Consider the following 22,737-nt stretch of genomic DNA (forward strand, 5'->3'; position numbering starts at 1 on the left):
GGTTTCCAACTATTTTGAATGAACATTGACAAAAGAGCACATAATGTAGCATCTACAAGGACAATGCTAACTTGGTGATAATATACTGTACACTCAGGAAAACAGTACATTATTTACAATGAATAATACCCACCTGGATGCCACAAAACGTATGTAAAATTAAAAAAAAAAAAAAAAAAAAAAAGAGTTTAAGAGGGCGCTCGCTGTAGCATTAGCCTAATGCTAACACTCAGGGTTACATTTAGCGTGTGATGATCACTCAGCACAGACCTTTGAAAGCCAAAACAACATTGTATATTCTCTTTGGCCAAGATATGAAAACAAATCTTAAAGTGTGTGTAAACTTCAGTGACTGGAGACAACAGTGGTGAGTAGGGGGGGCCTCAGCACGTTACGTTAGTGATGTGCGCCACTAGTCGTTTAATCGTTTAACCGCCTACTCATTTATTAAACGTTTTGTGTTTTACTAGACTGTTAAATGCAGCATCATGCATCTTGGTCTTTGCGCCTCTGCCTCTTTGTAAACAAGCTGAGCAGCCAGGGAGAGAATTCTTGGGCAGGGACACAAAATTTAGGTAAGTACCGTATTGGCCTGAATATAAGACGGTGTTTTTTTGCATTGAAATAAGCCTGAAAAAGAAGGAGTCGTCTTATATCCACGGTCTAGATAGTATACCCATTCACGACGCTAGATGGTGCCAGATATCAGTGAAGTGATGTTCTGTCATGACAGATCTCAGTTACCGTACTCTCTGCCCATTCACGACGCTCGATGGCGCCAGATATCATTGAAGCGATGTTCTGTCATGATAGATCTCAGCCACTCTCATTATTTTATTGCAATGTTTTTCCTTATTCTGATTCATTTCAAGACTATAGTTACAGTTAGAATTCACTTTGATGGTTAATGCAGTTATTGCGATTTTGTTGTTTTATCACAATAGATTGGTTTATTTACATTTCAAAAACCAGAAGCCATTCATTTATGAATGTGATTGCACTTTAATTCACATATTTAAATGTTCAGATATTAAGATTTGAATGAGGCAAAATAACATGCTTTTTCTCTCAAATATATTTTTATCATTTGTTTCGCATGTACTGTAATTATTTTCTGTATGAAAATTAATTTGGTGTTCAAAAAGTCTTTTTTTTTTTTTTTTTTTTTTCAAACGTGAGTCTTGATAAAGAGGGGGTCGTCTTATAATCAAGGCCGTCTTATATTCAGGCCAATACGGTAAGTAAAGTCTTAAGATGAGGACGCTACCTTGCAAGAAAGTCAGCAGCATTTGGCAGTATTTTGATGCAGCAGACGATAACATAGTCGCCTGTTGGCGATTTGCATTTCAAACCTTTAATTAAAATGTGTGTTCAATTGCGAGTTTTCTTGCTTTTAGACCAGTCAACGGGTCGCAAATAAAATCTGAGACTGGTCGGCAGATAAATTTGTCGACATTCCAACCCTTAGTTAAGAGTGACACAACCAGACACTGCTAGATACAGGCTAACTACACATAAAATGTCACACATTGTGAACATGTAGCGAAAACTATGGCACATTTTCATATCATTCTCGTCAGACGAAAACTGGCATTCGTATTGTAATGTTTTAGTTTCCCAAAACACATTTTTAGCTCGTTATCGTATTGTCATTGTCATAAAAAAAGTGTTCGTTGACAAAATATTTTCATAATCATCGTCGCTAACGAAAGCGCGCACTGGTGGCCACTCGCGGAACAAATACCAATTTCTTGGAAAATTGGGTGGGTACTGAATATAGAAATGAAAAAATCCATTATATATCAGATTTTTTGGATTATAAAGTGCACCAGATTTTAAGACGCACCCACATTTTACAAGAAAACTATTTTATTCATACATAAGCCTCACTGGACAATAACCAGCAGGTGTCCAACATTACATTATAATATTTACACACAGAGGCATGCAGCTCATTAACCTGTAAAAATCCATAAATAAGCCGCACTGAACTGTAAAATGCAGAGTTCGTAGTGGGGGAAAAGTTTATAGTCAGAAAATTAAGGTATCTATATATTATTTACAGTATAAACTAGAGGTGGGGATCTTGGGGCACCTAACGATTCGATTACGAATCAGAGGCTACAATTCGATTATAAATTATTTCTTGCCACACCGCCCATCCCCTTGCGCTTTTAATGTTTCGTACATTAGTTCCATAATTGTTTAAAAATCCTCTCAAGCAAAACCAAACTACTATTTCAGTTCCAAGTTAACAGTTCAAAACAGTAAATAAAATGCTCAAGTCCCCATTCTGTATCAGCAGCTTTAAACTACTTTCAAATAATTTAATGTTGTGAATCAACCGTTAAAGTTGTTAAAATTGCTCCCGTTATTCCATAATTTCTGTCTACCTTCGAGATGTGAAAGTTTTAAAACTGTTTCATCATTTAAATAGATGTCAAGATTTTGCCGATTTAGGAGTATTTTAGATAAAAATTTATTTAGGTTCGCTACAAGAGAGCTTTCCAGAGAAGTTTACTGCTTTAAGCAGTTTACTAACGCCGGCAAGTCTGTCATTTCGCATGTAGTTCGATATACATGTTCTAACGCCACCGTCATCTGTCATTTCGCATCTAGTTCGATATATATGATATAGGGCTGTCAAAATTATCGCGTTAACGGGCGGTAATTTTTTAAATCACGTTAAAATATTTGACGCAATTAACGCACATACCCGGCTCAGATTAAAATGAAAGCACAGTGACGTGCACTTGTTACGTGTGTTTTTTTGTGTTTTGTCGCCCTCTGCTGGCGCTTGGGTGTGACTGATTTTGTAATCATTGACATCAACAATGGCGAGCTAATAGTTTATTTTTTGATTGAAAATTTTACAAATTTTATTAGAACGAAAACATTAATAGGGGCTTTAATATAAAATTTCTATAACTTGTACTAACATTTCTTTTAAGAACTACAAGTCTTTCTATCCATGGATCGCTTTAACAGAATGTTAATGTTAATGCCATCTTGTTGATTTATTGTTATAATAAACAGTACTTATGTACAGTATGTTGAATGTATATATCTGTCTTGTGTCTTTCCATTCCAACAATTTACAGAAAAATATGGCATATTTTATAAATGGTCTGAATTGCGATTAATTACGATTAATTAGTTTTTAAGCTGTGATTAACTCGATTCAAAATTTTAATCATTTGACAGCCCTAATAAGATATCCACCGTAGAATTATGTGGCCGTATGTTTGTAGTAGGGCTGCAGCTATCGAATATTTTAGTAATCGAGTAATCAACTGAAAATTCTTTCAATAATCGAGTAATCGGGTAAAACAAATATATTTTTAGGTGAAGAGCAATTATAAATATATATGAGAAAACAAGACATTTCATCTAATCTTGAACCATTTTCAGTCAATCAATGTCTTTATTTTCGATGTATATTGTTGAAAACAGCCAACAATTGCATCTCAGATGTAACTAGAATTTAAAAAAAGACTAATTCACTGCTTTCACTCAAAAAAACCTTTAGATCTTATTTTTAAAAAAAAAACATATATATATATATATATATATATATATATATATACCTAAAAATGTCGTTACGCTTGATAACACACATCACTTAAAAGTGTTTCAATTGAATTTCTATTTGTGACAAGCCATTTTTAAGTTCTAGTTAAGTTTTAGGTTAGTCTAAACTGTAAGTCCTGATAGGATATTGAGTTTTTGCAGTGTTCAAAATAAATGTATGATACAGGCTGTATTGGAGCACATTAGGGACCAGTGCTACTTGGTGTTTTATCCAGCAATGACTACTGAGCTAAAATTGATAGTTAGCATTATTGAGTTTTTGTTTTACACCCTCATCACTCCACATCGCTATGTTATGTTAAAGCCTGTATGTAAGACACGTTAGCCACGCATCGACAGTGGTCATAATTAATAGAAACCTAGCCCTCCGCTGGGCTAACGTTACGTGAGCTAGTAACAGTAACGTTAATCTTATTTATTAGCGCTTAGCGCTCTACTGCTTTTAGATGGCGGCTGTTTACTAACGCTGCCCAGACGCGGCCGAGTTTGTCATTTCGCATCTAGTTCAACATACATGTGATCTCTACGAGACTCATCAGACGCTACCTGCTACCAATGTAGCATCGTGCGGGTTAGTATTTAGCAACGTCGGCGTCGTTTGTAGCGGCTGTCGGCTGCAGTAAGTTTTTTTTTGCTTCTTCCTCTACGCACGTGGCATCAGTGCGTTGTCCCGCATTAAAAGTAGTCCGAGCAAAACGTGATGCTTAGAGCTGTCAAAATAAACGACTAATCTTGGTGAATAAAATTACTCGGATCAGTTTTTAAACTCGAGTTACTCAAGTCGCTCGAGTATTCGTTTCAGCTGTAGTTTGTAGCAACTAGCAACTGAGCGTTGTTTGTAGCGGCTGTCAGCCACAGTCAGGTGTTATTGTTGTTTTATCTAGCGGCATAAGTTGAGCATGATATTTACTCTCGGTCCGTTCCTCATTGCGTTCCGAAGACCGCACTGACTGTGTTTTAGTTCTGCTTTACCTGGTATAATTGAATAATGGGAATTTGGATGTTTGTGAATCGTTCTCGAATCGCGAATAATCTAAGAATTGGAAATTTCGCACGCCTCTAGTATAAAGTGTACTACTGTAGCAGTCAAAACACAGTGTGTTTATATAAAATTCATTTAATCTTACTGTTCTTATTTTTCTGTGCTGTAATAGTCCTTTTATAATGTTTAGAACTCCAGTTTTACTTGCCATATACTGCAAAACTTACATTATTTTGGCCAAGCATTGTTTTATTCACTGTTGAGTGAATAGATCCCTCTAGCCATTAAATGAGGAAGCACTGTATTAAAAAGGATGGCGTGTTGTGGCAGGACTGTTAAGAAGTGTGTCACTGAGGCGATTGTGCATTTACATAGTGCTCACTAGTAGGGAACAAGCACGGAATATATTGATTACATTTGAAAGACCTTCCTACATCCTTGTGAGAACATGTTTTTCGTACCATAGTCTGATGTCGTTGGTTAACAAACCTTTAACCTTTTAAGTTATTTAACCTTTAGCATTACTGTCTTGATCATTACACCCAGCGCCTGTAGGAAATGATTGAATTTTTAAATCCTAAATTGCTATGAAGAGCGTCTTCATCATCATGATAGTGCATGACAGCATGGCTAATGGGTGTAGTCAAGCCAAGGCACCAACAAGCAACAAACTCAACTGACATCCACCAGTCGGCCTTGTCTGCTTGCAGAGGTGGATCCAAGTAGACCTGGGACCAGGTTTGTTCTTGTTAACGTTGGCTTCACAGATGTGCTGCTGCCTTATGTCTTTTCGTGTGAGCTTTCTTTCTTTGAATCTGCCGCTGTGTCATTAACAACTAGCCATCCTTGCTGATAACTACATCCGAATGGCTCTCATTTAGCATGGCCATTGTTTAACAAGTCATGAAGTTTTGGTTTCAAGCATGTTTGCCATCCAGGTCTCGTCTGAATGTCGCACTGTGTTGCAGACGGCACCCCTAACGACAGCAGCACAGCCTCAGGGTTACAAAACGCTGCGGAAGTAAACTCTGTGCCCTTCAATGAGCCGTCGGAGCAAAGTTACAACCCAGAACCCCAAATCTCATCCCGGAGAAGGAAGGAGACGACCCATCACTCTTCGGGCACTGGCAAGCACCATTCCAATCACCGCCATCGCTCTCCTCACAAGAAAACCAGCACAGGAAAACACAGAAGGACAAAATCTCCCAGAAAGATCAACAGTCCATTTAAAAAGAAGAAGGATGAAAAGGGAAAATCCGGCCACCGACACCACCACAGTCGCCACCGCTCCCCTGACAAGGCGTACAAACGGTCACGCAGTGCAGAGAATGCCCTGGAAGGCCGTCACGGTGGGGGGCACCGTCACGGTCGCTCCCCCGAAAGACACCGCCGTCACCACACTCGCCACCGCTCACCTCGTCGCTCCCCTTACCGTTCACCCCGGCGCTCCCCTTACCGCTCACCTCCCCGTTACAGGTCACCCCATCGCTCCCGCCACCGTTCCCCCACCAGACGCCATGCTCACTCTCACGACCCTTACCGCAGATACGACTCCCCACAGAGAGGTAGGGCGCGTGGCAACGAGAAGCCCGCTGCGGTCGAGGCGGTATTGAAGGAGCCGTCGAGATCTCCTGAACCGAGCCTCACTTTTGAAGACACCATCCTGCGTGAACCCCCTGCCCTTGTCCGCCTCAACAGGGAGGCCGGGGAAGAGCGTCCTTTTCTGAATGACAGCCTCCTGACGAGAGCTTCCACTATGGAGAGAGCCTTCGGCGGGGACAGCCTGCTGAGGGACATTTCCCGCGACCAGAGAGACGACTACAGAAACGCCTCCCTGCCTAGAGTCCGCACCCCTGACTCCGACTTAGCTTATCACAGGTACAGCTCGCTGCTGAGAGGTCGATCGCCCGAGAGGGCTGACAGGAATTACCGCAGCGGAGGTTCTACCCCAGAACCGGCCAGAACCCGCAGCCTGGGACGAGACATCTCCCCGATCAGAAGCCCCAGAAGGGAAGACTCGGAGGACGAAGAGGATGACGATTTCTTTGTTGCGCAGAAGGTGAGAGAGTACTACAGCACGGCCAAGACGAATAACAGTCGCCCCACCAGGCCACTGATCCCAGAACCCAAGAAGACCTACAAGGACAACCCCAGAGACCTGAGCATCTGATTGGACAGCAATCACAGTCACTACACGTACCTCAGATGACGTGTTTGTGCCCATTATGCCGTTTTGAAGTAAAACCCTGTTGTGTACACAACAAACCACAATACTTGCACGCAGATTTGATAGATTGATGTAACAACGTTCAGTTACAAGCCAGACAGTGCGTCAGTTGTTTTTCTATTATGGTATTATTCCCTTTCCCCCTTGATTTGGATTGATATTCTACATTTAGAATAATCCAGACTTTTTCATAAAATGTAAAACAACGAAAAACAATGATGTGCCTAACAGTTCCATTAACAACCATATGTTTGTTTTATTTGATACTCAGCAGGCATTTTTTGCTGCACATGATAAAATGGGGGGGAAAGATATGTCTGTAATTTTCCACAAGGATCCTATGGCGTGCATGTCCTTACTGGCCTCTCTCTGTCTCCCTCTCTTGCTATCTTGCACTTTCTTTCCATCTCTCTCTGAACCCCAATGCCACCGTTTTATAGACATTTGACCAGATATAGCACAAGCCTGCATTCGTTTGTATATTTTTTTTGACAGTTTGCATTATGTGTACATTCAGAGCTGATCATTTTTGAATGAATGAAGGGGAAAATAAAAGTTAAACTATGGTGATGTTAAAATAAAATAATATATTCAACAGATTGTGTTTTTTTTTTTCCTTTTGCGGGGTGGCATGATTCATTCTATGCAATTTTAATAATGCATTCTTGCCAACCTTACTTGAAGGCGTTGGGCTGGAATGAATGACATCAAGCATCACAAGCTAAAAATAAACATGAGGCATGAATGACTTAATGAAACAATTTCTATTTTAACTTCACGAGGAATCTATTTTTGCTCTGTGCGCCTGTGACTGCAACCTAAAAAAACAACAAAAAAAACGTTTAATATCAATTACAAATGTGACGTGAGCTACCTTTACCAACTAGCTTCAATCTTGACTATACTTTCTATTATTCAGCTAACTTTTAGGATTTCAAATGAACAGTAGTCAAGACTACATCGCATCATCACCTTGGTGGACGTAAATTTGAGCATACATAAAAATGAGGAAAATTACATCGTTAGCCCATCTTCTTTGTCGAGATAGTCTTTGAAGCAAAGTAAAGCAAAGAGCTTCCATCTTTATCCAACATCAAAGCCCTCGTGTGTGCAGTCGGGCTCACATCCTCTCCTTGCTCATTTGGTATTGCACGTATAGGGCCAGTCAGTCACCCTCTTCCACCATCACAAAAGCTGTGTCCAAATAATCAAGAGGAAAATAGTGGCTGGTGCATAACTACAAAAGTTTAACTGTTCACAAAAGGAAAAGTAAGGAGTAGATCATGCAATTTGCATTACTTTCACTCTGTCACAAGGTGTCAAATGGCCTTAATTGCTTAGAGGCATATGCTATATGTCATAATATCAAGACAAAATGATCATCTTTATTTACAGTCAAGTAGTCTACTTTATGCTTGAACACTGCCTGGAACAGTACCCTGCAGCGGCCCCTAACATGTTGAAGCACTTTCATCCCTATGGGTGCGATGCCCTGGTGTCATGTCAAAGTCACAAGGTAAGCAAAGCAGTATTCATTTTTGTTGGATGTCTTTGTAATCGTTGAGCCAATAACACTTTTAATATATTGCATAAAATATAAGTTCCATCCATGGTTTGAATTAAAGTGCCCGTGACAGCATAAAAAAAAATCTTAAATAGCATTATTATGTGAATTAGAATTGTAAAACGATTCGACTACATACAACAGGGGTCAGGAACCTTTTTTGGCTGAGAGAGCCATTAACACATTTTTAAATGGAATTACGTGAGAGCCATACAATATGTTTAAAACCAAAAATACAATTAATGTGTGCATTTTATGTAATTTCAACACTTTTAAAGTACAATAAGTCTCTGAATTATTTTTAATAACATTGTTTTGCTGTTGCTAATCAATGATGAGTATTTCTTACCACTGATGCGACTTCTAGTGCTGCATGGTTTTGCCCATCGGTAGATTTTTTTTCTTTACCGAACTCAGTGAAGGACTTGAATAAATCCTCCCCTCTTGTCCATTTCATAGTCAAAACCTTGCAATCACGCTGAACTGCGATAAATAGCTTACGTCTGTTGACTCATCCAAAGTGAGAGAAAAAACGGTGCCGCATTTATGTCCTGCTGAAAAGTGTCTCCTGGTCTCTTTTTTTCTTTTTGCTATCTTCTCAAAAGGGTCTCTAAAATTAGATGACAACGCGGAAAACGAAACTGAAAACGAGGAAAGTTGATTTCCTGATCTCACGCACGCGCACATTGGCCGCTATTTTCAACAGCATAATACGGCAACCCCACTTGAACAGTGTCTCTGCCTCATCTGCGTTGCCTATGCGATCGATAGATAAAGAGATAGATAGACACAACTACATGTATGTTTGCCACTTTCCCACTGCAATTACTGCGAACCGGCTTTCTAGTCTCTAGTTATAGTATATGGACTACGTGTCCCATGATCACCTTGGGCTCACACAGCCAATCGCATTGGACTTGGTGGGATCTAACGTAGCACATCTATGTTGCGTTTTGATGATATCTAGTGCGAAGTGTGGGAGTGTTGTCGGAGCATTAAAAAAAGTTAACATACGCCGCAAAAGTCACGTCTGCTCATTACTGCACAAGACCAGTGTATGACTGGTGACAGTTTCGTGCAATGTGTAGAGTATAGCGAAACTTTTTTTTTTTTTTTTTTTAATAATAAAAAAATTAATAAAAAATTTAAATTACTCGGCCGAGTGGCCTTCTCGGTGGACATGGAGCATTATCACCTACAAAATGCAAGCCACCTACTTATTAAAACGTATGCCATGATCCCAGTATTTGACATAATACAAAACGCGTAGTTTACTCACTTCCTCGTCCGTTTAATGTTCCCGCAGTTGTCGAACTTGTTTTGGCCATTTTCCGCTTTGACCGTTAACTTTTTTGAAACCCAAAAAGGCTCACATGCCTCTCCCTGGTGCAGCAACAAAAGCCTGCAGCACATTGGGCTGGCGTGATGCGAAAAATAAACGAATTAATCCACAAAATCAGATAAATCCACAATCCATCTGCATGCTATATAGCAATGTCTGTATAGTGATCCAGCGATGTCACATTCGCATTCTTCCTCAATCCAGGAAGTCGCTCATTTTCATGGAGCGGTCTTACAAAAATTGAATAGATAAATCTTTTTGCTGTCATGGGCACTTTAAAAGTGGATAGCAAAAACAGGCAAAGTAAATTGGGAATAATTTCATGAAATCTTTTCTTGTCATATCAGTTGTATTTTCTACAAAGGGTTGGTTCAACAGACAGAAAGCTAAGGTTTACAATGCAAATTTTCAGTAAGGGCTACGTTTGGAAATACTTGGGATGATGCTCTAGCTAACAATAAACCACATAATTAACTTTGGCTAACATCAGCTCAATAAATCCTAAACTGTACCTATGAAGCACTGAATATGTTCTTCACGCATGCAGAGTTTCAGTGCGCACCAAAAAATGTCCCCTGTGACCCATGGATGACCCTGTTCAGCACAGACAATAGAGCCAAATGAACCTGTAACATGTTATGCAAATTGTTAATATTCAGGGTGACTGAAATCTGTATTTCTCTGTTGCTCATTGTATATGCTTATGAAAAGGAGATATCCATGATAGCCAGTATTTGCAATCCTTCCTAGCCCATTCGGTGGTGTATACAACTTCCTTCTGTTCAGCTCACTCGACATAGTCTGGCTCTGACTCATTGTCTGACATAGCAAGCTACTACAGTGATCCCTCGCTACTTCGCGCTTCAAACTTTGCGCCCTTGGTCCATTTCAGATTTTATTTTCAATTAATTAATAAATAAATCCAGAGGAGCCGACCCGAGCCGATCACTTAGTGTCACTCTTCCTCCTGCCGCTTTTTGTTGGTCAGGCAGTTCACTGGAGTTGCTTATTAAATTTAACGATGATTGACAAATGTTTAATATTCGATCTTGCCACAGATGCTCAGAAGTCGAACCTTCAAAGCGCCGCATGTGTCAATCATCGTTTAACTTGTTAAACAGTTGCTGTGGCAACTCATTGTGTGTAAGTGAGGAGACGGCGCGGATTTGAGTGGACTCACTCAGTGAAGTATTTAATAAAGATGAGCATTTTTCTACTTTATTCATGTTTAAAAATAATTTTCTTAAAAACTATTAACCTTTAATGCCAGCAATATGAAGCAATTATCAGAGAATCCCAAAATTTGAAAAATAAAGTCCTAATGAAACTTTTTTTCAAATTTGTAAAAAGAAAAGTCAAAATGAATATGTGTAATAAGCGCTCAGATATCTATAACCCTTGCTAAATCCTGTTTGCTTTTCTCATGGAACCTGCAGATGCATGTGTTGACTTGCATCCATCATTTTTTTCCCCCCAAAAAGTCAAAATTCTGAACTAGTCTCAAAATCATGAAATTTCAGGTGTATCAAATGTGATACATTTGACAATATAGGGTAAATATGTATGTATACATAAAAGTTTTGTTTATCTTCTTTTAGAGGAAAAAGTGGAAAAACGTCTTATATGTATCTCTTTCCAATGTTAAATCTGAATAAATTCTTTGCATTGAACACAAAAGGAAACATTTTTGTGGGCGGCGCTACTTTGCGGTTTTTCACTTATCGTGGCAGGTTCTGGTCCCCATTAACCGTGAAAAACAAGGGATCACTGTATTGTGGGCTTCCTTAGTTGTAGTAAGGACAGCTAACAATATATTAAAGCAGATTGAATGTTTTTCTTTAACAGGACCGCTTGTTTCAATTGGTTATTTATTATTTCATTACCGAGATTTACTTGGTGGTACAGAAGTGTTTCTGGATCCGCTGTAACTAAATGAAGATCAATCTTTGTGTACGCAAATATTTTGATGCAGCATTGCTGGTAATATTTGCAGAGACGTGACACAAATGACATTAGTGTTCATTACTAAGTGTGTGTTCACGAGCACCAACTGAAGATTTCCAATCCGTGCAGAGAGGAAATGACAGTCAAGATGAAAACATTTCAGATTTTTCTGGCCTACTTTTAATGTGCTCCGTTTGAGGTTAGTGCCATTTTTACACGATCGGATCATTACATAAATTTTGTTTTAATTTTACTGTGAGTAATTAACTATCTGCACTGAAAGTGATAAAGATTGTGGTCTAAAGTAAGGACGTTTGGAATAGTGCAAAGCATTTGCCTCTCTTCTCTTTTACTCACACATACGCAAGCAAGTGCTAAATAATGGATGCAATACACTCCCTAGCAGAGAAACTCTCCTCCCCTCTCTTTAAATCTATTTTTTTCTTCCTCTTCCTCTTTATCAGAACACACTCCACACCTCCGCGTCATCAAATGGAGGGACCTATTTTTATTGCTTGTTCGACCCCAAAGATGATTAACAACCAGAATCTGGTGACGATTTATCACCTCCGCCTCTGGCAGAAGGCAGACACTCTAATGAAATGTCTACTAGAAACCAAACTCCGGCCCCTAAGAAGCAACGGCCAGCCAGGTTAAGCTTTCGTTCTCCTCTCGGCTCGGCTCCAGGTGCTCCAGCGCTGACCTTGGAGACCTTCGGCTCCAGGTTGCCGTGGAAACACCGATGCGACGGGTTCTTGTTTCAGAGGGGCTAGAACTGTAGATGTGCGAAGAAGTCTGAAGTAAAAGCAAAACAAAAAAAAAAGGCACTTGCTGGGAGACGTTAACGTGTTCAGTCAGCTTCACATCAAATTGTCATGTTATGGAGTTCCATGATCCATCTACGTTCTGTCTTGTTTCCACTGCTGCACTTAGAAAACAATCTGATACGAGGGTCAAGTGTCTGCAGAAGACTCACATCAGCAGAGCTAATCTAGCTCAAGAGATCGTTCCAATCTTTATTACAATTTTCCTGCCAGTATTGAATGTACTGCTAATAATACAAATCCCAGAAAGCTTTGCTAGCGTGTAAGCGCGTCAGTCGAGACTTGCTATCGCCCCCTCACTTTCTCTCCATTTTCTCTTTGACTAAATTTACACATCTCCTTCCTAGCTACAAATAGCTAGACAAAAGTTGGAAATTGAGGACTTTCAACATGGTTGGAAGGCAAACTATGTTCGTCACACTTGTTTTGCTCCATGGCTGTGACTGAGATTAAAGATTGGCTTTTTAAATCAAGGACTTTCTGACGTTTTAATTACATTCAAGTTGACTCGTTCTAGAATAGCTATATTAACAAAATCTAAGTTGTTTTTATGTAAAATGGTTTAGGGCTGCAGCTATCGAATAGTTTAGTAATCGAGTAATCGGTTAAAACATATTTTTAGGTGAAGAGCAATTATAAATATACATGAGAAAAAAAGACATTTCATCTAATATTGAACCATTTTCAGTCAATCAATGTCTTTATTTTCGATATACATTGTTGAAAACAGCCAATAATTGCCTCTCAGATGTGACTAGAATTTAAAAAAAAAAACAATTCACTGCTTTCACTCCAAAAACTTTTAGATCTTATAAAAAATATATATATTTCTTACCTAAAAATGCCACTAAGCTTGATAACACACATCACTTAAAATTTAGGTGTTTTTCCCACGTGTTTCAATTGAATTTCCATTTGTGTCAAGCCATTTTAAAGTTCTAGTTAAGTTTTAACTAAGTTAGTCTAAACTGTAAGTCCTGATAGGATTTTGAGTTTTTTCAGTGTTCAAAATAAATGTATTGTAACATATCAGGTTATAATACTGCGTGGATATTTGCATGCGTTCCTGAATGCATCGCGTGACGTGCGGGGGTGAGGGAGGTGCGGGAGAGCGAGAGACGTGCTGTCGTTCCACAAGTTCCCAAAAAAGAAATAATTGCAACCTAACGAAGCGGGTGACTCTTTGTCAACGTTACAGTATGATACCTGCTGTATTGGAGCACATTAAGGGCCAGTGCTACTTGGTGTTTTATCCAGCAAAGACTACTGAGCTAAAATTGAGTTAGCTTTATCATATTTTTATTTTACACCTTCAGCACTCTACAGCGCTATGTTTCACAGATTAAATAAAGCCTGTATGTAAGACACATTAGCCACGCATCGACAGTGGTCTTAATAGAAGCCTAGCCCTCCGCAGGGCTAACAAGTGACAGTAACGTTAATCTTATTAGCGCTGAGAAGGGTACTGCTTTAAGATGGCGGCTGTTTACTAACACCGCTGACTCTGTCATTTCGCATTTAGTTCAACATACATGTGATATCTATGAGACGCATCAGATGCTACCTGCTACCACTGCATCGTGCGGGCTAGTTTTTAGCAACGACGGCGTAGTTTGTAGCGGCTGTCGGCTGCAGAAAGGTTTTTTTTTTTTTTTTAAATATTTTTTTTATTGCTTCTTCCTCCATGCACATGACATCAGCGCATTGTCCCACATTAAAAGTAGTTCGGGCAAAACGTGATACTTAGAGCTGGCAAAATGAAATGATTCCTCGAGGTGAATAAAATTACTCCGATCTGTTTTTAAACTCGAGTTACTCGAGTATTCGTTTCAGCTTTAAAATGGTTTAACATTATGCATGTTGAGATAATAGAAAACAAAAAAACTTTACATTTGTGCAACTCTGCTCCTCTGTCACTATATTTTGGACTAGTTTGACAGCCTTGGTCTATTATCTCAGTGCTCAAGGAGCACATATTTTTACTTTTCCTCGCTGCTGTCTCTTGTGGCTACACTAAGCTGCTGACTTTCCAGTTTCCAAGTGACAAAAATCATCTCATCCCTTTGCTTGCCAGCAAAGGATTCCCCAACACATATTAACTTGTGTTTTGCTTGGAGATCAAATACTTATTCGACTCAAGATAATGCACAAACTTTTACAACTTATGATATTTGCTCACCTTGCGACCCATACAAATATGCTATAGTAGTGTGAAGACTCCTCTACAGAAGTATTGTGTTGTCCTTCTAATAAAAAATAGCATATTGTGATAAAGTTCATTATTTTCTGTAATGTACTGATAAACATTAGACCAGGGGTGTCCAAACTTTTTGAAAAGGGGACCAGATTTGGTGTGGTAAAAATGCGGGGGGCCGACCCTGGCTGACAACCTTTACATAGAACAATATATTTAAGCAAATTTTAGCAAGCTATTCTGTGTGTCACATTTGCCTCATTATATTTTTTAATTACCTTATTTGCCCTAATATAAGACGGGGTTTTTTGCATTGAAATAAGACTGAAAAAGTGGGGGTCGTCTTATATTCGCGGTCTAGACATTATACCCATTCACGACGCTAGATGGCGCCAGATATCATTGAAGCGATGTTCTGTTTAACCAGTTTGCATTATTTTATTGCAATGTTTTTCCTTTCAGATTTGTTTCAAGACTACAGTTACAGTTAGACTTCACTTTGAAGGTTAATGCAGTTATTGCAATTTTGTTGTTTTATCACAATAGATTGGTTTATTTACATTTCAAAAACCAGAAGCCGTTCATTTACGAATGTGATTGCACTTCAGTTTACATATTTAAATGTTCGGATATTAACATTTGAATGAGGCAAAACAACATGCTTTTTCTCTCAAATATATTGTTATAATCATTTGTTTCTGATGTACTGTAATTATTTTCTGTATAAAAATTAATTTGGTGTTCAAAAAGTTTTTATTCAAACTTGAGTCTGAAAAAGAGGGGGTCGTCTTATAATCAGGGCCGTCTTATATTCGGGCCAATACGGTAATAATTTCAACAGTCTCGCAACTAGCCTTGTGGCGTTCTCTTTCGACTCTCGGGCTCTTGCGAAATACTGCTGCTGTGAAATTAAACTAGCTTCAAGTTGCTTCAATTTCTAGCCGCCTGTAATCTTGTCGTACAGGTCAGCGTGTCTTGTTTGGTAACATCGCCTCACATTGAACTCTTTAAACACAGCGACTGTCTCTTTGCAAATAAGGCAGACACGGTAGTTGCGTATTTTAGTGAAGAAATAGTCCAATTTTCACCTATCCTTGAAGTGTCGGCCATCGCAGTCAACTTTTTTGTTGATTGTCGCCATTTTAGAAAATTGGGAGTAAAGGGTCACACGGGGTAATGTTGCTTAGAGTGCTGCTGCCTTTTAGTGGGTAAATGAAGAGCAGCATTTAGTGTGTAAGCTACTTCATATGCTGGTGGCAGTACTGCTGACTAATTTATTAAGTCTGTGTGCGGGCCAGATGTTATGGATTTTATGACAAAGGCTGGGGGCCGGATGAAATTTGACCATGGGCCGCATTTGGCCCCCGGGCCGAACTTTGGACATGACTGCATGAGACTTTCATATATTTTAGATTCATTACACACAACTGAAGTAGTTCAAGCCTTTTATTGTTTAAACACTAGAAAACCCAGCAGAGGCCGACTTGGCATTTCCCAAGACAAACACTCCTAATATTCCCTAGCAATGGCCGATTTGGCCTTTCCTCCGTGACTCTTGTGATAGTTTGAGTCAGTTAAAGTCAAGCTACATTTATTTAATTACATTTACTTATGAAGTTTGACACTTTTTACACATTTTTTTAATTCACTTCTCCTATACTCCACACATAACGACAGAAAGAATGGCCAAAATGTGTACATTGTTCTGAAGAGAAAAAAAAAAAAAGCATTTTAGAACTGCAATTTGAGTGTAAAGCAGGAATTGTGTCTATAGTTTAGAAGGACTGAATCAGGGGCAAGGAGTATGGATTGTGGTCATTTTTTCTGAAGTTAATGTATGTCTAGTGGTTGCATTTCCATATGAACGGCTGTTGTCTGTCCGACAACGACTTGCCAATTCAAAAGCACTTGGGTCATTTTTGCCACCTCTGGGTTTTCCAGGGGACAGGCCATATCGGCCATTGTTTGGGACTAGTAGGAGTACCAGAATTCTCTGGGACTTCTATTAATATTGATGATTTTGGCAAAAAAGTCAAGAAAAAACAAAAATCCATACCTCAAAAAATTAGCATATGATGAAAAGGTACTCTAGAGAAGCTACTAACCTGATCATCTGAATCAACCAATTAACTCAAACCCTGCGAACAATTCCTGAGGCTTTTAAAAACTCCCAGCCTGGTTCATTACTTAAAACCGCAATCATGGGCAAGACTGCCGACCTGACTGCTGTCCAGAAGGCCATCATTGACACCCTCAAGCAAGAGGCTAGAGACAGAATTGAGGCATACTTGTAGGAGGTGAGTATTAAAAGTGAAGCTGATTGAACTAGAGTTGTTCTCGCTTGGATGTGCTGTGCACTCACAGTGAAATGCAAGCAGACAGCAAAAAAACCCGTTCGGCACTTTGACAGATTGAAAACAGTCAGCCCCTGACAAGCCCTGCCTTGAAAATTGAACAAAAAGTTCCTTGAGCCTGACAAATGTCAGGGGGCCGGAATCTCACAAGTAAATAAGTGTTAACCTTAGTTAAGAGCTTATTATATCGCTCCCGCATGACCGAGGGATCAATAGTACTTTCTTTTGGACAGCAGCTTGACATGATGCAGTAATTGTTGGGAAACAAGCACTCGACTAAAATAATGGAAAGTAAGCTGTAATCAGAGGTGGGTAGTAACACGTTACATGTACTCGGTTACATTTCTTGAGTAACTTTTTGAGAAAAATGTACCTTTAAGAGTAGTCTTAATAAGCCATACTTTTTATTTGAGTAGATTTGTGAAGAAAAAACGCTACTCTTAGTTGCTAATATGAGCTACACGAGAGTCGTTACATTTTTCCTCTATATTCTACATATTAGATTGATTTATTTTTGTCAGTGATGCCAAGAGTAGCGCTACTAATTTCACCAATGAGACGTCGATTTTACACCAATCTGATGCAAGCTTGCCGTTCTATGATCACGCCAGCCTGTTTAACCATGTGGCGTCCGAATAGCACCGTAGAAAATGAAGTATTTGAGATAGAGCGCTGCCCTCAAAATGACTCAAAAGGGTGGATTTTACGTTTTTATTTGGCACTGATTGACCATGGAAAACCGGAGATATGATCCTTTTGATTTCATAATAGTAACGATGAAGGAACTACAATATTCACTATTTCTCCACTAGAGGGCACTCATGCTCTTTGGACAAATAATGCTTCATTTCTCTTTTTTTTCCTCTGGAATTAAATGATTAAAAAAAAAAAAAAAAATTTGGCTTAGTGTGGTTATGTAATTTGTTATTGTACAGTATCATAACAACAGTTCATATCGATAAGTTTGTGCTAAGAGAAAAAAATACCATTGTTTAAAAAAAAAAAAAAACAGATACTCACAATGTTACTCATTACTTGAGTATTCATTTCACTGGATACTTTTTTACTTGTTCTCGAGTACATTTTTTGGATGACTACTTTTACTTGAGTAATATTATTTTGAAGTAACGCTACTCCCACTTGAGTAAAATTTTTGGCTACTCTACGCACCTCTGGTTGTAATCCAGTACATTTGTCTTGACATTAGAAATTAACCTGTTTTTTGCTTGTAATTCAGCAACATGACATGCTGCATATTGTACATTTAACTCATTTGTTGTCATTGACGGTGTTAGACGTCCAATCAATTTTCAATCCAATTAAAGACCTCATAGTTCAAATGGATTGAGTGTCTATCGCCGTCAATGGCAATGATCATTCACTGGCAGCAGACATCTACATCTACTGCTGTAAATGGCTGCCATAGAGTTATTAAGAAGTTGGCCTGTAAAAAAGTCTTTTGCTATAATTGAAAAAATACGTACATGTAATATCCAGTAGTCATACAAATATGGGAAATAACAATTAAGCACTGTTAAGCAGTTGTTTTTTTATCTCTAATTTTTTTTTTTTTTCCTGATTTCTTCCTCTGCCTCCTCCCAGCTCAGATGAATTATGCATAATTCAGCTCATCCAATTGGTAAATAAGTCAATTCCCTGTTTTCACAGTGCACATTCAAGCGGTGCCACCTCCTCAGCGCTCTTCTTCCACAAAGCGCCTCATCTTGTTTCATGCTTAAGCTGCTTTTGGTATTGTACACCCTGTAGTATAAAATATGTGGTTTGAAAAGTTACTCATTTTCTCACAGAAATGAAATGACATTTTGAAAGCTACCTCAGTGAGCTGGGCCAATGAAATAGTTATAGCTGGTTGTCATAAAGGATGCATGCAGAAATGTCTGCTCTTTTTCTGTGACCGTGTTGAATGATTCATTTTCTACTGGTCAAGCCATTCGGTCCCGGTGTGCTCTGAGAAGTACCTGCCGAATCAGCTGCTCACAGCCATGTTGCCGTGAATAAACACTGTCGAGACAGAAGTTTAAGACACTAACAGTTTCCTCTTATTGTAGGAAGATTTTCTTGAAGTTGAAATGTGTTCATACAAATATTTGAAGGTTGCGGTTAAGTTTAGGGTAAAGAATTTTGCTAGGGCCAATTGTCCCAAAAACCCTTCAAACTTCACATTGTGTGACCAGTTTTTTGTTGTTGTTGTTGAGAAAAACCATTAAAATTATCACCAGTTACTTTGCCAAGTAACTAATTACTCCTACATTCAGGTAACTGAGTTACTAACGCAATTACTTTTGGAGAGAAGTAATTTGTAACTAATTAATTACTTTTTAAAAGTAAGATTAACAACACTGGTTGATACAAACATCTTTGATGTGAAAGATGTTATACAATGTATAATGTAATAATTAGGGCTGTCAAAATTATCGCGTTAACGGGCGGTAATTAATTTTTTAAATTAATCACGTTAAAATATTTGACGCAATTAACGCAGATGCCCCACTCAGATAAAAATAACAGCACAGTGCAATGCCCACTTGTTACTTGTGTTTTTTGGAGTTTTGTCGCCCTCTGCTGGCGCTTGGTGCGACTGATTTTATGGGTGAGCATTGTGTAATTATTGACATCAACAATGGTGAGCTACTAGTTTATTTTTTGATTGAAAATTTTACAAATTTTATTAAAACGAAAACATTAAGAGGGGTTTTAATATAAAATTTTTATAACTTGTACTAACATTTATCTTTTAATAACTACAAGTCTTTCTATCCATGGATCGCTTTAACACAGGGGTGGGCAAACTATTCCACAAAGGGCCGCAGTGGGTGCGGGTTTTTGTTGCAACCCATTAAGAGGACACATTTTCACCAATCTGCTGTTTCACAAGTGCAATCAGTCGATTGCAGTCAGGTGCTTCTCATTTCTGCTGAAACCTCATTGGTTATACTATCTGTGCTGGGTCAGTTGGAACAAAGACCAGGACCCACTGCGGCCCTCGAGGACCGGTTTGCCCCCCCCTGCTTTGACAGAATGTTAATAATGTTAATGCCATCTTGTTGATTTATTGTTATAATAAACAAATACAGTACTTATATACAGTATGTTGAATGTATATATCCATCTTGTGTCTTAAATTTCCATTCCAACAATAATTTACGGAAAAATATGGCATATTTTATAGATGGTTTGAATTGCGATTACTTTCGATTAATTAATTCTTAAGCTGTAATTAACTTGATTAAAAATTTTATTCGTTTGACAGCCTTAGTAATAATGTGTAGAAGTAACCAATTACTTTGCTGAGTAACTAATTACTCTTACAATGTGGTCACTGAGTTAGTAACTCAATTACTTTTTGGGAAAAGTCATTTGTAACTGTGACTAATTACTTTTTAAAGCAAGATTGAAATGCGCAACTTCATTCATGACCAGTGTTGTTGGTCACATTTCACTCACGTAAGAACCATAAGTTATTGATTTTAAGGTTTTTTTTTTTTATATTACCTGAGGAAGAAAAAAATATGTTGCATTAAAATAAAATTAAATAATAACAATAATACTTGTGCTTTATATTCTACTGTTTTAACCTGCAGATAAAAAGCTGTAGATTTTAGCCCATAATTAATTTTCCTAGTCCTTGAAACTCACTATATTCACTTTGGGCCTTTAAAAGGCACTCATTTACATTGCAGTCCAGATTACATTTCTGATATTCCTCTGAGGGGAATAAAAAAAAAACATTTGCATTATCTAGGTATCCTAGCATAGTATTCCACATAGTGTTTCCTTTCATTATACCATGTGCAGGCTCATCTGCATGCGTGTCAGTCAAATACTGGGAGGAAATCAGGAGGATGTTCAGCTCAGGTTTTGAGGAAAACTGTTTTCTTATCAGGAGCGTTTCTTTTTTTAGATGTGACAATGTCATGTTAAATATTGATGCTCTGAAGTGCCTTAAAGGAGGCAAGGGAGGCGGGCTGCTTAAGCATTCGCTTGGCAACATAAAAAGGAGGGCGGAAGACCTATAACATTTCAGTATTTTCAAATTTAACAAAACATATTCAAACTCTATTTTAATAGCTGTAATTCGGATGCTCATTTTATTTTTGTGTCCGTAGTTTCCAAGGCATTACTGCATCACTTTTAAAAATTCCTTACATTGCTGATGATATTAGAGCTGTGGATGTTAACATAAACTGTATATTAACGCACTGCCAATGCAACACATTTTTTGTTTCATAAGATGCTCTCATCTTACATATATGAGTTGCTTTGAAAGGCTTCATGTAATTCATGTTATCAGTTGTGATAAATAATGCACCTTTTATTGAATGTTACAAAACTTGAAGGCTGTAGAATAAATTGAGAAATTCCTTCCCACATTCCATCATCTACCTGAGGATAAAAAACATCTATAAGCAGAAATAACATCCACTCAAAGCCTTTATGCATGGATAAAAAATGCCAGCATCATTCTGTATTTCGCATCCTTTTCGTAGATATTTATTTACTGAGCAGAGTTGCAAGCATTGATATAACTGTTACAAGGGGTGTAAATATTTTGGTTGTCGGGAATGGATGCACAGCAGATAAGACACCTAGGTGATGACTAGATTTAAAACATGCACATTAAATTGGACTGCATGAGTGACTGCAGGAAGCTATAGTTGACAATTGGTAAGTAATTACATTACGGCTGCAAAAACAACACAAAGTAATGCAATAAAGAATATGTCACGGTCAGTGTTGTCACAGATTACTTGAAAAAGTAATCTAATTACTGATTACGCCTCAAAAAAGTAGTGACTTTACTGATTACTTAAAAGTAAAGTAACTAAATTACTTTTAAAGTAATTTATCAGTTACCTTTTATCAATTTTTCTGCCTTTGTCGCCTCAACATAAGAATGATAACAGAAAAATGTCATCGCATGTAATTGACTTTCCGAGAATTGAATTTAAAGGGGAAGATCAGAATTTTTCACATCAGGCTTCATTTTCGAGTTAGCGAGGTTTAATTAGTCGATGGAGTTGATTTCAACCACCTTGCGTTAGCGTAACCTCTCCGGAGCTCTGAAACACACAAATAACTGAAAAACTGCACGGAATTTGTTAAAATCAACTCCACCGACTAATTAAACCCCGCCAACTCGAAGATAAAGCCTAATGTCAAAAATTCTGAATTTGGGATCAGGGTTAACAGCATATCAGTGCCAATGTAAAACAATGCAAATTGACAGCACAATAATCAAACAAATGAATACCAGTGCAATATACACAAAGGTGAGTGCGGGGGCGGATGCGCGCGCTCAACCCGGAAGTACGCCGTCATAGGCGGAGTTTGACTTTTGAGGCAGGGGCGGCACAACATGTTGATGACCCCGAAATCAGTGGCACCTCCAGAAATTTTTCATAGGGGTGGCCAGATGGGGCCACTTAAAATCTTGGGGTGGCCAACACTAAAAGCCATAATTTCAGGTTTTCATTATATTATTGCAGTAAAAAGGTCAGGGGAAAACTATCAGGAAGACTTAAGGACACGGCTACTGATATACTTTGGTGTATTGTGTGAATATTTGATGTTACTAATGATTTGAATGTGCATAGTCCATAACTGTCCAGTCAACATTTTGAGTTCCACAACAACTCTTTTATTGTGTTATGTATATATTAGGCATAAGGTGTACATTTAACTAGGGCTGTCAAA

General features: G+C 38.4%; 2 protein-coding genes across 30 annotated transcripts in view; both read left to right on the forward strand.

Moving 5' to 3' along the window:
- Positions 1-7,395, forward strand: part of magi1b (membrane associated guanylate kinase, WW and PDZ domain containing 1b) — a 220,767-nt gene extending 213,372 nt beyond the window's left edge. For all 7 annotated transcript variants that reach the window (XM_057847217.1, XM_057847216.1, XM_057847218.1 and 4 more), the window contains one exon: positions 5,542-7,395. In XM_057847217.1, the coding sequence (XP_057703200.1) occupies positions 5,542-6,743 (1,202 nt within the window). In that variant the 3' untranslated portion in view covers positions 6,744-7,395. The remainder of the gene's footprint in view (positions 1-5,541) is intronic.
- A 195-nt stretch (positions 7,396-7,590) lies between these two features.
- adamts9 (ADAM metallopeptidase with thrombospondin type 1 motif, 9) overlaps positions 7,591-22,737 on the forward strand; it is a 196,191-nt gene continuing 181,044 nt past the window's right edge. For 21 of the 23 annotated variants that reach the window (XM_057847215.1, XM_057847191.1, XM_057847190.1 and 18 more), the window contains exon 1: positions 7,591-8,316. The gene's annotated coding sequence lies outside the window, so the exon portion shown is untranslated. The remainder of the gene's footprint in view (positions 8,317-22,737) is intronic. The other 2 variants (XM_057847196.1, XM_057847204.1) reach the window with 1 other exon arrangement.

Source organism: Corythoichthys intestinalis, chromosome 9 (genome assembly GCF_030265065.1).
Source record: "Corythoichthys intestinalis isolate RoL2023-P3 chromosome 9, ASM3026506v1, whole genome shotgun sequence".
In the NCBI taxonomy this organism is placed as follows: domain Eukaryota; kingdom Metazoa; phylum Chordata; class Actinopteri; order Syngnathiformes; family Syngnathidae; genus Corythoichthys; species Corythoichthys intestinalis.